The sequence below is a fragment of the Stigmatopora argus genome, chromosome 11, assembly GCF_051989625.1.
Source record: "Stigmatopora argus isolate UIUO_Sarg chromosome 11, RoL_Sarg_1.0, whole genome shotgun sequence".
Lineage (NCBI taxonomy): Eukaryota > Metazoa > Chordata > Actinopteri > Syngnathiformes > Syngnathidae > Stigmatopora > Stigmatopora argus.
This window is the reverse complement of record NC_135397.1, coordinates 2,019,251-2,035,697: the sequence shown is the minus strand read 5'-3', so window position 1 is coordinate 2,035,697 and position 16,447 is coordinate 2,019,251. Positions and strand designations below refer to the sequence as shown.

Sequence of the window (16,447 nt, the reverse complement as noted above, 5' to 3'; positions counted from 1 at the left end):
GACCTCAAGGACCAGAGTTTGGCAGCCCTGGTCTAGATCAAATATCAATTCTATTGTTTCTTAAATGCCATGCTTCAAAGGTTTCACTTACTATGCATAAATGTTTCTTCTATCACTCCTGCTTTCATCGGATTGTTTTAGGGTCACCCTGTACTATATACCCTTGGTCTCATGAGTCCAAAGAAATAAATAAGTCTACCAAAATAACAGTTTTATAGTTTCTTTAGTGCTCAAGGGGATCTGGCCTGATTTACCAAGACATAGACTGCTGGTCGTAAGCCCCCCTTTGTATAAATCCACTCCACTGAGCCCACAGAAGAGCCTCGCTGCAGGACCAAAGTCGCCCCAAGGTAGACGGAGGCGATAGGTAGAGCGCATTGGATCCGCAACGGCGACCCTAGACTCATCCGACTGGAGTGAGGACGAAACAACCCGGCCGGACCGTTGGCGTGCGAGTCACGCACAGGCCAGAATACAGCCGGGTCGGAGTATCTCCCTCATCTGTCGTTCGGAGATGTGACAAACAAAGGGAGCGGGAATACCCACGTGTTTACAAAGCAGTCGGTGTTGACAGATTGGCAATTTTCTCGCAGTTTAAGCTTGAGAATAAGTTAAGGGAAGGGGTAGGCAGCTTGGTGAAAGAGTGGTTGGTACAGCTGCCAGACAATTCTGAGATTAAGGGGTTCAATCCCTACTGAGTTCCGGCCATGTTGTGTGATGGCTGCATGTTCTGCTTACCTGGGTTTTCTCCAGGTATTCAGGTTTCCTCACGAATCTCAAAAACATGCAAGGTAAGGCTAATCGGACACAACATTTTCCCTAGGTATGAAGGACCAATTCTGGATGTTCCCCACCTACTGTCCTTAGTCTGCTGGGATAGGTTGTTTATTTTAACAGCTCCGTGCTTTGAGTGGAGCGCACAAGCATTTCTGTGGGCCCCTGGTGGGTTCTTGCCAAGTTTTCGATTCCATGAACATGCTTTCTTGGACTTTAACTTCTGCATCCCACCCCCGAAAATCTGTTCGCGTAGGCTGTATTTTCTTAATGAAGACAAGTGCTTTTAAAAAATGGATATAATTCTGGGTAAATGGCACTGATTGCATGTGTACATGCTATCAGTCTCTATGTGAGATGATGCAATACACCTCTGCAAAGATGAGAGCTCTTACAGCTTAAGGGCAAATCAGCAGCAACACCATTGATGAGGTGTTTATAGAATTCCGTAAAAATAATCAAATTAAGTTATTGCAGAGCACTATCGCCCCCTAGTGCCTGTCAAGGAAGAACACCTGTAGTCTCTTGGTGCCAAGATACGTATAGTAAACGGATGTTGATATACGAGGGATGCTGGCGTGATTGACAACTTCCAAATTCATTCCGAGGTGTCGAAGCCATCATTTCACCTCATCTTCCATCAGCGCACTCATTCCTACCCACTGACATCCCATTAAAATTTGGGTGAAAGAGACTCCCACTGAACGGCAATGGCGCAGCCTGAAAGATTATAAGCAGACCGAGATGGGACTGCAAAAAAGAGGGAGCGATGTCGAGCCAAGACCGGATGGAAATGGCGTTACTTGACGGTCAAGTCAGTGCAGCGCTGATGTCAAAATGGTGGCCCAGGGTCCGGATACAACCCACCTCGTTACTTTTTGCGGCCTGTGAAAGTGAATCATGGGACTTCATGTTTCATGCTAAAATTCAAAAGGAGAGAGATTTTTTTTTTCCTAAGGACAAATCAAAATAAACATTCAAACAACAAAACTGTAAAATGTCAATTTTTACAAAGGAAATTAAAGGATAAAATAAAGAATTTTCCACAAAAAAATAATAATAATAAAATAAAAAATGTAACAGAAAATGTGCTTTTAAGAGGCTCAAAAAGAGGATTTGGCCAAAGTTTGAGACCCCGGACTACTATCACGTTCTATGTGTACAAGAAATGAATAATACATTCTGTACATAAGCTAATTTCAGCTGTAAAATTAATATAAGGGCAAAACACAATTCCACTAAAAAAGTGGAAAGATCAATTCAGAAACACAAAATGAACTACAGTGAGAAGCAATCCTAAAATAAAAATGACTGCAATGGCGTATCTGATCGGTAAAATATGAGCAAATCAAAAAGAAATTGGCAGCCGAGCGCTAACTATACATCAAGAATGTCAAAGCTAATAGAGGTTACAACGCATAAAAGGAAAGAATATGAATATCTTTTTTTTTGTTTTACTTTGTCTCAGAACTATTTACATGGAAACAAGTACAAACATTTTATTTCTCATCACTTTTTCCCAAATGACAGAAATATTGTATAAAATAAAAATATCATCAGCTTCCAAGTAGGTGGGGAGAGACAAAAAAGGAGGTAGGAGGGGACAAAAAGTAGTCTAAGCATTTTTCTCAATGTCCGTCAATCAATGTACACTAGTATTTACATTCTACAATTCCATACAGAGTGGACATTTTGCAAGGTCAAAGTTCATCACTGAGGGGTGGGCCGAGCCCATAACATCAACCCAGGTGGCCGTGGCTAAAATTAAAACAGGTGGCTAGTATATAAATATACGCTTAGACATATGGAAACCATATTTCAAAACCAGTCAAACGCCAATCTCTTATATAGCGCAAATCCGCATCTAGCATAGCTGAGGAGGGCGGGGCATAATGGACAGAAAATTCATTCGACTTATCACTCGCTAATGAATTCCGATCAAGTTAAAGAAGAACCATTATCATCACGTGGCGCATTTTAAATATGTATTCATCGTAAGCGCAAATTGCTAGCAGTTAGCGGATGGCTAAATAACCGCATCGTATTCCACCTTATTAAGTGATACATCTGCCACTCTGTTAACACTATGTCCAGTCACTCTGCTGTCCAACATTAAAATCATACATTTCATAATGGTGAATTAAATTAAATATGATTTTAAAACGCAAAGCAAAAAATCATGTACACAGTAATTCACATCTACAAGTTCAAAATTCATTGTGAGATTATGTACTGTGTTATTGGGTTTAAATAATCTAAAAAGCACGCCTTCAAAGTCAAAGAAATCCCGATTGAGCCACAACCTCTCCGACGTCCAATTCATAAAATCCAAATAAAGAGATCCCGAAAGGAAAACATTTTTCCAAAAATACATAAAGCCCTCCTTTTTTTGGCATTCAACTGCAAACATTAGGGGCCAGTCAACTTGTGAAGACATCATTGCGACATGCATGAAAGCATTTTTTTTTTCATGCCGGGTCGGTCAGCCATTTCATTGTTGGCGATAAAACACGAAAAGGGATCGAGGCGGGAAATTTCAGACGTGGTCTTCAAAACGGACTTTACGGAACGTTCCCGCGTGTCAAGGAGGGTGGCGAGCATTGACGGCGAGCGTTGGCTTTGGTTCAGTGGTGTGCGACTCCCCCGGCGCGGCCCCTTCCCCGCCTTCCGTACGCCGCGTGGTTCCGCCCCGGAGACGACCCGGCGCGCCTACCCCACCCAACCCCCTCCCCGGTGGGCGGTTGACGCGTCGGTCAACGCGTCTGCTGTTAGCAGTGCTCCAGATAGTCGATGACCCGGGAGATGGACTTCTGCCCCGTGGTGCCCACCGCGCACTGTCAGACAGAAACGTATCCAGATGGGAACTTGTGAGGTGGGAGCTAAACTGGGTGGCTTCAGGCCTGTTTATACTTTTGCACCCCCTACTTTTTTGTATAAATTTTTTTAATGAAAACTCTGGACGGCTGCGTTTGGGTAGAAAAGCGCTATTTCAGGATGACCGACTATGATCTTACATAAGACATTTAAGAAACTTGAAAAAAATAATTGTGCTTGTGTTGTTGATTTTTTTTTCAACAGCATATTAATTCTACCTTTTTTTTTCAACAGCATATTCATTTTACCTTTTTTTTCAACAGCATATTAATTTTACCTTTTTTTTTCAAACTAATGTTTAGAGTGGTCAGAAATATCATTAAAACTGTTGATTAGGCAAATGCCTATTTAGGGTGAATGAGGGGGGAATCTGATTTTGAGCTATTTAGGGAAAAATATTAATAATTTTTCATATATATAAAAATGTGGTCTACATGATCCAAAATACATATACACATTTGTGGATTTCAGGTCTAAATTATAATTATACTGCTCAAAATTATGCCTATTCATTATTGTCTTGAACAAATATATTTGTTTTCATGAATGAATACAATAAATGAAATTCTTTGACCGAAATTAAACTATGTGAAAATAAGGAAATACACTATGGTTATTATGGCTCTCAATATTATTCTTTTTTTTTTTTTTTATTTCCTAGTATTTAACTTTTTTATCTTTACATGATTCAACCAAAAGTAGTGATACCAAACTGAATACTCACAGTGAGGTTCATGAAGCTCAAGAACTTCTTTAGCATTTCCGTCATTATAGAGAAGTCTCCTTTGGGGAGGTGTTCTCTCACAGTAGTCACATTTACCTGCCAGACAAAAGGAAAAGTAAGCAAAATTGCCCTCCTTTTTTTCTTTGAAAACAATTAGTTTGCCAAGCGTAACCTCAAAAGCCGAACACACCTGTGGGCGTACAATAGCGAAATGGCATAAACATCAAACAAGTCTCAAAAGCGTAAAGATGCAACCATTTTGTGCCTACCTGGCTGCCTTGGCAGAGGCATCCCAGCAACAGAGCTGTGTAGGAGGCCGCAATGCTGTCCTCCATGTGTTTGCCTGCATGTTGCAAAGCTACAGAGAAGGAAAAAAAAATCACAGGTCCTGTCACTTTGCCCAGTACAGACGCTCCCCTACTTACGAACGAATTAGGTTCCGAGCGATTGTTCACAAGTTGAATTTGTTCGTAAGTTGCTCAGTGCTATATTTTGTATTATAATTTATGTTTAAGGCCTATATAAGTATATTGAAGGTTTATATACATGCATTTGTATGTTTAAGGCTTGTATAAGTAACACACAGTGGTTTGTACTGAAAAAATAATTAATAAAATGGAGAGAATACATACAGTACTGTATACACACATTAGAGAGAGAGATTTACTAGAAACTGGCCAAAAGAAGCTATCTAATGACGATTGCAGTTTTCTTTTTTTCATCATAAATGATGCGGTAGCACTGTATGGCATCATTCAATTGATTTGCAAACTTTGTGAAACGTTCAAAATTTGGGTCCTGCTGCTCGATCTTTATGTTTATAAATGGTACAGACGGTCGAACGATTCAAGTTGTACGCCCGTGAAACGCTCACCACTTTCTGACGCGCATCAAGCTTCGTTATTATTGCCACTCATTTCAAATGAAATGGCTTGCCTCTTCCTTGCACCTCCCTCAATAAAAGCCTTTCGCTTTTCACCAACCATATTCAATAATGGATGCACGAGATATTTAAAGATACAAATGAAAAAGGTTCTTTGCGCACCGGAGATACGTTCACGCACTTCCGCATTGCAACGAACTGGGCAGAGGAAGGTGGATGCTAGGTGAGCTGAGCTCTCACAGCGCCAGGCGTCGGTATTAGCGGCGGAAAGAAACACTACTTGGAAAAAGGCACGCAATACAAAATCGAACTTACGAACATTTTTCAACATAAACGCAATTTGCAGACATGTTCGTATGTACCGTTGTTCGTAAGATCGAATGTTCGTAAGTAGGGGAGAATCTGTATCTGTTAGAGGGATTAAACTAAAGGGGAAGCATGAACGGCGCCACGATTGAACGATTCTCCAATCTTTTTCCCCCTGACCTTTTCACGGTGTCAAGTTGCAGGAATGGTAATAAGTCATTAGTGGAATATTTCAGCAACACTAGAAATGTTTGCTGTCAAAATCAGTGGACGGCTGACTACTTCGAGTAAACTTCCCACTCAGCAAACGGCGGTAGCTCCGTCCACTCTTGCTCGTTTTGTGTTTTTGCTGCTTTTCTGTCCTAATGATTTGATTTGGTGATTCTCAATGATCCCATTTACTTTGATTTGCTTCGTGCTTTTGCTTTGTTGTTCTGTCTAATCACAGTCTTGCTACTGCCACAATGAAATTTCCCGAATACGGGATGAATAAAGTTATCCAATCCAAATACGAGATTCGCCTTTATACCGGTGTGCTGGCTTTTATCTCAATCCACGCGAGAAACAAACAAACCAAAAGAAGAGGACAAAAAAAGGGCTGCGTATGTGCTCGTTCCACTTGAGACCAAAAACCTACCTTTGTTTAGGTCCAACTCTTCATCTTCCTCCTCTTTCTTTGGATTCTCTGGTTGGGGCTGGCTGTCGTTTGGTTCAGCCGCCACCCACTGGATTTCTCCCATGGTTTCTTTCCACTCGCCACTCTGGTCCTGCGGCTTGGGCGCCTCGCTAATAAGGTCATCCGTTTTGGCCTCGGCCAGGATCGCGGCTCTCTCTCGCTCAAGGAAAAGCTGAAAAGGAGACAACCGTTAAGAAATAAGTAACAAACCAGTGGTTTGGGCGCCGAGGTAAACCATTAAAACAGTTTCCTACCTTCACAAGGGCAGCCAAAGCACCACGGGCCTTGGGTTTTTCCACTCCGCCTTCCCCCGTCCCGGCTGTGTCGGACGGCGGCGGCACAGCCGACGCCTCGGCTTGCGTCGGCTCGACCGGCTGCGTCGGGGGGTCTTCCAGACAGAAGTCGTCTATGTTGTACTCCATGTCCACCAGATAGTGCCGGTTTCTTGAGCTATACTCAACCAAATTGATAAGTAAACCTAGACCCTGCACGGGGAAGTAGGATGATGTATTAATGACATGCAAGGTAGAAACTGATTTTATAAGGATACAGAATTTCCCATTTCAAAGCCCTTACCAGCACGCGCACGTCAAAGCGTTGTTCCTGTGGGATAAAGCGTGGCACCCGGAGAACGCAATTTAGCGCGGTGACAATGAGCTCATCCTGCTCACCGGTTTTTGTGCTTCCCCACTCTGCAAAAATAAAAAAGAAGCAAAAATATGTTTATTTTGGGCCAAAAAAAAGTGAACGAATTGTCTGCCATCTGCAATGCTAAACGACCAGACCTATCGTATTTATTCGAGTACAACACGCAACCATGTATAACGCGCACCCATAATTTGTGACTAAAAATTGGCAATCTTTTTTTCCAGTTTTTCCTTTGCCAAGTGGCAAATGCTGCACACATGTCGCCATGACAAAAAAAATATTCCCAACATATGGTATGGAAACCTGGTATAACAAACTACTACCAATAGGAACACAAATCTCAAACGGAATTTGCTATTTTAAATCCTTGGAAAAATTTTAAATATTACATGAATTAAATTATGTCTGATTCATAATTATCAGATTCACCAAACAGTTGATTCTATTCTTCTTGAGCGAGGATAGCGCTTCCTGGGCGGACTCGTTTCCCTTTGGGTTTTTTTACTCCTATAAACTTGCCAAAGGCTATTTGGAGAAGGCTGACTTTTGTAAAAGAACGTAGATTGTCGCCATCTGCCAAACAAAGACAAGTTTTATCTCTCCCATTATACATAATGGCTACGGAGGGGACTTTTTCACTGTCAGAGGACAGTGTTTCACCGGGATTCGTGTATAACGCGCATCCAAACTTTGCTTCAGTTTTTTTAGTACAAAATTTTGCAGGTTAGACTCGAATAAATACAGTATGTCCTCCTACAATATTCACCGTTATCATGGGTGAGGTTGAGCAGCACGCCAATGACGGCCCTCATGCAGTCCTCGACGGCCTTGCCCACGTTGCTGAAGCTACAGTGAGGCAGAGCGGCACCCGACTCAGCGGACAAGGAGCTGTTGTTCAACGCTCTGCTGTAGCGCTGGATCATGTCTTCACAGTAGCACAGGGCTCTGAAGATTGTTGAAAACATTCCAGAAAGAAAGTGATCAGACGGCGTAAGGGGGCTTTCTCAGAAGACGGTTTTGGTATTCACCTGGCAGAGGAGACGATGAGCTGCGAGTCCTTGTAGGCAATTAAGTAACCCTGGTTTTCCGGATTTTGCACTGTCACCTGTTGGCCCCCATAGGGTAAAGGAAGGATATCAAATAAGTTTAAGTACAAGGCCGGGCGTCGAGGCGACGACAGTAAAGATAAAAATCCGACTTTTGATGGGCTGAGCAATCATCGGTGGTATAAAAGCCAACCAGGCATGCATGGATTTAACACTCAATTTGGCCTGGAGTATGACGCTTGATAAGAGACCTGCCACTTACACTTTCGAGCACTCTCAGACATCTTTCAGCTCCCCATAAAGACGCTACGAGGTTCTCTTTGTTGTCCTCTTGGCTCAGGTTTTGCACGCACTCTTTTACTAGGGAAACGACACGGTGGGGAATGAGATCACGTGATTGGCACATCCAAGTTAGTGGTTCTAATATCTCAGTATGGAAAGCAGTTCTTGGGCTGGATTTACACTGTACGGGCCCTATCTCATTTGAATGCTTGTATTCGATATCCTTAACTGTGTACTTTTTCACCAACACTTAAAGTGACACCTTATTCGATATGGCTATCTGAACACGCGAAACAATGCCAAGACCCCACAATTGCCTGCGAGTTACGTTACTTCAACAATGATAACCAAGCCTCGCGTGGCGTCCCAAATGGGAGCATTGATTTAAATTAGGCTTAAATCTAGGCATTACTCCCTTGGATTGGCAGATGTTATTTGAGGATTCAAGGATGGCCAAACTTGGGTAGGTACACATGGGTTGTACTGTATAAGTATTCACTAGGCAATACCTTTGTCGACAATGTGGTCCAAGCCACCCAGGAGTCGCAGCTCTTCCTTGAACCAATCACCTGCTCTTTTAGATGTAAGTGAGAGCAATGTCTCCATAGCCAGATGGCCCGTCTACAAAGAAGGTAAAAATCGGCTCAGTCATCTCGTGGTCATTCGTCACGTTAAAGCCGTCATTCAACTCACCGTGATGTTTTCGAGGTCCAAGTGTTTGTTGTGCACTGTCTCGCACAGCTTCCGGATCTTCTCCTTCACCTTGTCCACCTCCTTGGCAGTAAGCTGGTCTTGGTGTGCAGAATAATCTTGGTCCAGCTCCAGCAGCTTGATCATCAGCTCCAGGCAAGCCCGATCCAGGTCCATGTTGAGGCGGTCGCGACTCAGTATGTACATGAGCGCCGCCGTGCACAGGGCAAGGTTCTGACAGAACAACGGGGAACCGACCGGCGTGAGTGGACAGAATCAGTGGGGGAAGAAGACTTAAAGGCTTAGGCTACCGACCGGGTGCTGTGCAGAGTCACTGAGCATTTTGAACACCTGCGCCACCTTGCCTCTGGCCCGCAGATGCATCCTGAAACTGGGCATGGCACACCGTGTGGCCAGGCTGATTATACTGCAAGAAACAAAAAGGAATGGCAAGGACTGAATTATCGCTTCATTTTCATCAACCATTCTTTGAAGAAATACTGTTAAGAACATATTTCCAGATGGTTTGTAATATACATCTATACTCTTCATTTTAATTTGATCCTAAAACAGAAAGTCGGCACTCATGAATTACTTTCCCGGGCCACACAAAATGATGCGGCGGGCCAGATTTGTTCCCCGGCCCGCCACTTTGACACATGTGGTGTAGATGATGCAACACCAAAACCTGAGCTGATCTCATTGGGACCCTAATTCCAGAAACCTTTTCAAAAAACTTGGCGCGTTTCCAAGACACGATGAAGCGGGGCGTCGCTGTTTTATGAGCTTTGGCGGGAAGCACGAGTTGCTTCCCAAATTGCCTAATGGGCGGCGACGTGGACAAATTTTAAGTGACAGGCGCTAGCACCGTTCAATCAATTTAATCAGCTACTTGGCCGTTACACCACACCGTAACATTAATGCGCCACCGATAAAAAAGCAAAAACATCTGTGCAAGCCAAATAGTCCGCTTACCTAAGGCATCTCGTGTTGAGCGGCTGACTGCTCTTCAAGCCCGTCTCCAGGTACTCAAAGTCATCTGTGAACTCTTGATTCTCGCCAAACTCCACCACGTCGTTGAAGTGCTTGACGTGCTGCACCACCGTGTACAGCTGAGAGACGGGAAATAAGGGTAATTGCAGCTAATTGGTAATGCCGGGGCATCTTCCCAGACGTTCCGGTGCGCTTGGGGAAATGCCTATTCCATTTTTCCTCCCAGTCTAATGGCGCCATTAGCAGAACCAGTGGAGCTAATAGACTTTGTGGCATTAAGCTAGAGTGGCACAGATGCCGGTGAACAGGATTTTAAGTCCTACGTGATGGATTAACTTGTTTTAATTGTTAATTTGGCGACATGCTTGCTTTTTTGACAAAAAATGAATAAATACAATTCGACAAAGGAGGGTTCTGAATGGCAGTAAATGGCCAACTACTTACAGAAGTCAAAGTTTTTTTTAGGCTTGTACTTTTTGCCCCCAGGTTAAATTGATTTGTTGATGTTTTCTGGTTTCTGCAGCACTATTTTTTCAATGAATGTATGCAGAGTCAAATAAATTCTCCAAATTTGACACATGTAAAAGCAAAAAGATTTTTGCTTCATAATAACACATTTTAGAATGTATCCACCAACTGAAAAGTTAATGGTTTTGAGATGTTTATGCAACAGCTAATCCCTTGAAAATGGCAACCCTTTTAAAAAAATGATAATGTACATTTATCTATTTAGTCTGTCTCCCACCAACATTTAAATTCGTTAAACATAACGCTAATATTGGCTGGAAAAAAATAATCGTTACTTTGCCAGATACCCAAAAAAGGGTGCTCACCTCCTTGTGTTCCTTTCTGCACTTGAGCGCAGTGACGATGTCCTGGTAGGGTCGCGTGGGGATGGTCTCTGATTTAATGACTTTGGGCGGGGGTGGAGGAGCTTTGAACAAGCCGTCATCTTTATGGGAGTTGCTCTCCTTGCTGCTGCCACCGCTACCGCCGCTGCTGCTGCCGCTACTGCCGCTTCCGCTGGTCGATAAGGTGGCCTGGGGAGAAGGAAGGGGGAAAGCTTTGGAAACAGGACTCAGGCGGCAGTCACAAAATCTCTTTAATGGCATGTCCGGACAATTTAACGCAACTGAATAGTCCGTTACGCACACAAGCTCTTAATAAGTGTTTTCAACAGATGAGGTAGCGCAACGTCGAGGGCAACTTTTGAAAATCCCACTTGACAAACAGCAATTTGCTAGTCCCTGAGCAAACATTGACTCGAATGGGAGAGGAGGGGGTTAAAAAAAAGCATATTTGTAAATAGGGGGGGTTCAATGTGAGGGCAAAAAATTCTACTAGAAGCAAAAGAGACTAATTAGTGCAATTAAAAGCAGAACTGTTGACTACTCAGAGACCTATAAATAATATCCTGCCTTGTGCTCACCAGGACCAATGGGGAATAGTGTGACAAACAGTAATGGTTCCATAATACGACATGTATTGCATGCATCTTTATCCTCTCAGCAGTGCTCAAAAGTGGCGTGTGAATAATGCAAGGCGAGGCCAAATTCGTAGCCGAGCGCCATTTATCGAGCGGCGGGGGGGTGGAGCCTTACCGGGGCCGTTTGCGATCGAGCGAGGGGCGTCGTGGCGATCTCTTCGGCCTCTGGTTGGTTCCAGTGTCGGGCGTTGTATACCGCTTTGGCGGGGGACTGAAACATAAGGAATTGGTGGGTTCATTTCTTAAAAACATCAAAAAGTAATACATTATATGGGCAGAGAGCATCATAAGACAACTACAGAGCCATAACAGCCAAGACAAACAGACTCAAAGACAGTTTCTTCCCAAAAGCGGGGGTTCCTACAAGTCAAGTAAAGGAAAATTCAAAACATTTTAACTGTTGAAATTAAGGACCACTACAAACATTTTGCTGCCACCCTCCCAGTTCAAATGGATTGGGCGTCTAGAAGTAATACTCATTGAAATGACCAGCAGAATGATGACAATAGACTGTTTCTCTCTTCATTAGTTACACGGTAGAATATTGTATTTCCTGACTAGAGCCCTATAGGTTTTAATGTGCTTATGAGCCATGGCGGACACGGAGAATAAAGGAAGAGAAAGCAGAACAAAAAAAAAACACAGCCACTGTAGAAGATAATAAAGATAAACAGCTGCGCGGTGAACGCACCACGGGAAACTGGAGCAGAATAATTCAGATGAAGCTGCCCGTAAGGTAATCTTAACAACACAAATGCTTAGCTCGTTCTCCATCGGGCCGCTCGAGAGGGTTAAGGCCGTACCCTCGCCAAATGAAACGAGGTTACCGAGACGCCTCGTGACTCACGGACCTTTTTGGGCCCGCTGAAGATCTTCTTGAATCCGCCGGCCAGGTCCTTGGATTTGTCGCTTTGCTTCCCCGAGCGTCCTTTTTGGCTCTCCGTGCCCCCTGGACTGCAGTCGTCCGAGTAGTCAAAATTGTCTGCGGGAGGAACAACAGTGATGATGGCGTGTGGCGTTAAGTGTAGTCATTTGACTTTAGGCCCAGTAGCAATGACGACATTTTCCTCTATGGGGGGAAAAACAATGTTAAGTAGAGATGCACTGCATTTGTATTTTCTCTCTTTTTAAGACTGAGACTATAACTCGTTGGGATATATTTGGGGGTGATACCTGTACTTTGACAACCTAGACGAAATAAATACTTGTCACAATAAAATATGACAACACTATAAATTAAGGGTGTGATGATTCAGCCAGCTAGATGGAAAGGTCAATTGGTGAAGCAACAATCCAATCAAATTGGTGGAAACACAAACCATTCTTCAGCAATAAATGGTAAATTGCGGTATTGCTGGACGGGTAACTGACATCGCAGTGAAATGTAGTCATATTTAAATGCATCTTCAACTTCATACACAGCATATATTTCACCTTGTAGATACTCCTGTTAATTTCCTGGAATAATATAGGCATGATTTTGTTTGTCATTTATTTTTAAGTGTCATCTCACCTGTATTGCTGCTGGCCTGGCTGTCCTGGGAGTCACTGGTATGGGGACTATCCACGCCGGAGCTGAGCGCGGCCAACGCCGCCGCAGACTTCCTGGCCTTCTTCTCTTTGAAGTTGGCGCTCTCTTCGTCACTGTCGCTTTCGCTGAGGTCGTCAAAGCCAAAGTACTTGATTTTGTAGTTGCTCTTGCCCCCTCCGGCGCCTTCGGGAGCATCCTCGCCCCCCTGGGCGTCCTCGTCCTCAAAGCCAAAGAACTCCAACTTCGACTCGGCCTTTGTTTTCTTGGCCTTTACCTGAGTGGTTTTGAATCTACAAGATACAATGAAGTTGACAACCGTTAGCAATTTGACATACATGCAAAAATATGTGATGGGATGTCCCGGTTCCAGAGTTGATCCCATCTCTTCTTACCTTTGAGGTTTAGGCTGCACGTCTGACTTCTTCTTCATCTGGCCCGCGTCTCCGGGGTCGGCGGGCGTGGCCGGCGTAACCATTTCTTCCACGCTGCGCTCGATGGTGTCCTGGATGGTAACGTTGCACACGGAGACGCAGGAGGGGTGCAGGACCGTGTAGTCTCGGACCCTCCCGCCTCCCCGGCCCGCGGGCTTTGCCGGTGCCTTGCCGTGGGCGGCATTGTTGCTTGCCGAAGCGGAAACGACACCGTCGGGTTTCTCGCCAGCGCCCTCCGCTTCGGAGGCTGCGTCGGTGTCGTCTTCTGGGGACAGTTTGTTCGAGCGACGCGGCTGGTATTTCTTGCAATTTGAAGCTCGGAGGGTGAACGGGGAAGGGGGGATGTTGTCCACAAGCTGTGGGGGAGGCTCTTGCTCAGGACTTTCTTTTGCTGACGGCGCTGCGTCGTTATTAGACAAGGAGGCGGGGGCGGTCTGGAAGTCCGCGCCGCCAAATGGGACATGGGCGGCCTGCGTGGCAGCAGCTTGGAGGGCAAAGACCGTCCTCTGGGTCCCTGAAGAGCATTCAGACGAGGGGGAGGCGGCGTGGGACAAAGAAGGCGTGGCTGTCGGCGTCTCTTTGCTCTGCGCCACGCTTTTGTACCATGGCTTGTTATTTTGGGCAACCTTTGCGTCAACTGCTGTTTTGACTGCAAACAGACAAAGAGTGGTGGTATTAGAACTGGGCCTGGTCGGTTCTGGTTGGTAGTTTTACCCAGGAATAGTGTCTCATATGTGGGTAGATGTATTATTGACTATTTGGTGTAAAATAAGTGGTCCAGGAAGGTTCTGGGTTTATGTTTACCCAGAAATAGTGTCCAAAAGACGGGTACTATGGTAACAAAGAGTGGTAATATTAGAAAGGAACATATTGAAAAAAATATATACACTTGATCGTTAAGATGGTTAACAGGTTGACCATCCCATAAAGCCAAAAATCTTTTAAATTGTCTGAACAGGAGTCAGGAACGTATTGCTCGCGAGTCATATGTGGCTCTCTGCGGCGAACAATTTCAGCAATTTCTGTCTCCCCTTATATAAATGAGCTGTAACAAATGCTCATGAAGTGGTACATTGATCTTGGACACATCATACGTTAGCCCCAATTATGTGCTACAATTTGACTTGTTTTTAATTTTCTTTATTATTACATGATCTTTTTGGCGAATCGCCAACCCCTAACTTGGAGTAATCTCTTCTGGGTAATTTGGGTGTTCTGGTCTACGTAGAAACATTAAGGATTAGTTGTTGGAAAAAAATTGGTTCCAAAAGAAAATGATGTGAATCCCCAAACACAAACAAGCAAGTCATCCACTGCACTTACTTGGAGTTTTGGCGAGGCTGGTCGTACTCTGCGAAACAGTGGCCACAACAGCGACATCTTTGGTGGCCGTCGTGGTCTCGCCGCCCTCATCGACCCTTAACGACTCGTCATCGCTGTCGAACCCGAATGGGTCGTCGCCGCTGTCGCTGTCCTCCAGCCGGGGCCTCTTGGACTGCTCATCTGACTTTGAGTGAGGCCTTTTGGCCCCCAGCTGGGCCTTGTAGGTTGTCTCACCCCATTTGGTGCTCAGGGTGGGTTTCCTATTGGAGAAGACCTCTTCGAACTTGGAATTGGCCTCACCTCCCTTGCGGTTGTACGTTTTACTAAATCTGGATGTCATACTGATGTTTTATGTTACATATTACCTGTGAACATACACAAAGGGACAATAATTACATGATGTGATGATTAATAATTGAGTGGTGTACGTGTAGTGAATTTTAGTGTACAGCCACTTATTTTTTTTGGTCACCCCTGGTTCGAAAACCTGAACTGAGATAAACTAGCTGGGTTCTTTTTTGCCCGGAAGTGATTTTTTCTATTACTTATGTATATACTGGGAAAACGCACTTTTTGGAGTAGCACCACCAATTTCGTTATATACAGCTGTGTATAATGACAATAAAAGCTTTTGATTTGATTGATTTTTAATGCAATTGCGGTATTCAAACTATAAAAGTGGGATCTTGATGGCAAAATCATTTACAAATACTCCACTTTCCTATTTCAAACATTTCAAAATGTCGAGTTTAGGAAATGCGAAGGACTTTGATAACGAAATGTCACTTGTTTTTTAGAGCGATGGTTTGATCCAATATGTGACGTTTTAAAATGGCACTATTTCAATTTGAAGCGCTTAAAATCTTAATTTTGTCCCTACTAGATCAAATAGAAACAACGTATTTCTACTATTGCTACGAAAGTTGGCACACCTGATTTAGCCCAGCTGCTAACTGACACGCCGTTTCAACACGTTTCCGTCAATCATCGGATCATCCATTCATGACAAAAAAGTCATTCCGATGCACCTTCACCAAACTAACTTGATCCCGAAGCTTATTTCTAAGTGAAAATTACTCCGATCCACCTAACAATGCAGCGATTCTCCGAGTGGGCCATCGGGTTGTAAAGTTTACACAAAGTTAGCCGATAGCTGTTAGCATTGACTTCATATTGGACCGCAAAGCCTAATGATTTTAACATCCGAAATAAAATACGGTTGAGAACATCATTAATAAGAACATATGTTTAAGAGGGAAAATGGCATTTTAATCAGGAGTTTGAAAAGTACTCGTTTTTACCTTCCAACTCTGGCAAATGTTTGTTTGTTAGCCAGCCGGCTAGGCCTGATCCTCAGCCCAAGCGCGTAAAGTCCGTCCGACGGAGTACAAACAACGCACGAAACAGATCTTCTAGGCGATAAGCGGTCCTGTAGAATCGTCGGAGAGCATTAAAATTAAAATCGCGTTCTCAAACGCGGTCTAAATTTAGTAGATAATCCCGACTTTCGCATCTTGAAGTGCCGATGGCGGCCATTGAAAACATCCCCTCCCCTCGTCGTTTTGCTCAGGCAAGAGGTGGCACATCCGATGCGGAGCACCAAGGCAGGAACCGACCAATCAGACGAGCGATTATTTTAAGGCAACGCAGTCAACGCGAACATGATTGGTTAAAAAAAACCTCAAGTATAAACACGCGATAGGGGGCGCTAAATAACCGTGTGACAAGATAAAAATAAAGAAATAAACAATGACATTAATTTTTCAAGTTCATATTAAAG

General features: G+C 43.9%; 1 protein-coding gene across 1 annotated transcript; it reads right to left on the bottom strand.

The window, feature by feature from the left end:
• Positions 1–2,247: 2,247 nt before the first annotated feature.
• Positions 2,248–16,250, bottom strand: wapla (WAPL cohesin release factor a). The gene is made up of 20 exons (XM_077613607.1): positions 15,969–16,250; positions 14,668–15,032; positions 13,306–13,993; positions 12,896–13,203; positions 12,234–12,364; positions 11,498–11,593; positions 10,730–10,936; positions 9,879–10,015; positions 9,219–9,330; positions 8,907–9,137; positions 8,723–8,834; positions 8,194–8,291; positions 7,914–7,990; positions 7,652–7,830; positions 6,814–6,929; positions 6,492–6,722; positions 6,199–6,409; positions 4,642–4,730; positions 4,373–4,468; positions 2,248–3,608 (listed from the first exon to the last, which is right to left on the bottom strand). Exons 2-20 carry the CDS (start codon positions 15,005–15,007, stop codon positions 3,543–3,545), a joined length of 3,525 nt encoding a protein of 1,174 aa, XP_077469733.1. The 5' UTR covers positions 15,008–15,032; positions 15,969–16,250; the 3' UTR covers positions 2,248–3,542.
• Positions 16,251–16,447: the final 197 nt, after the last annotated feature.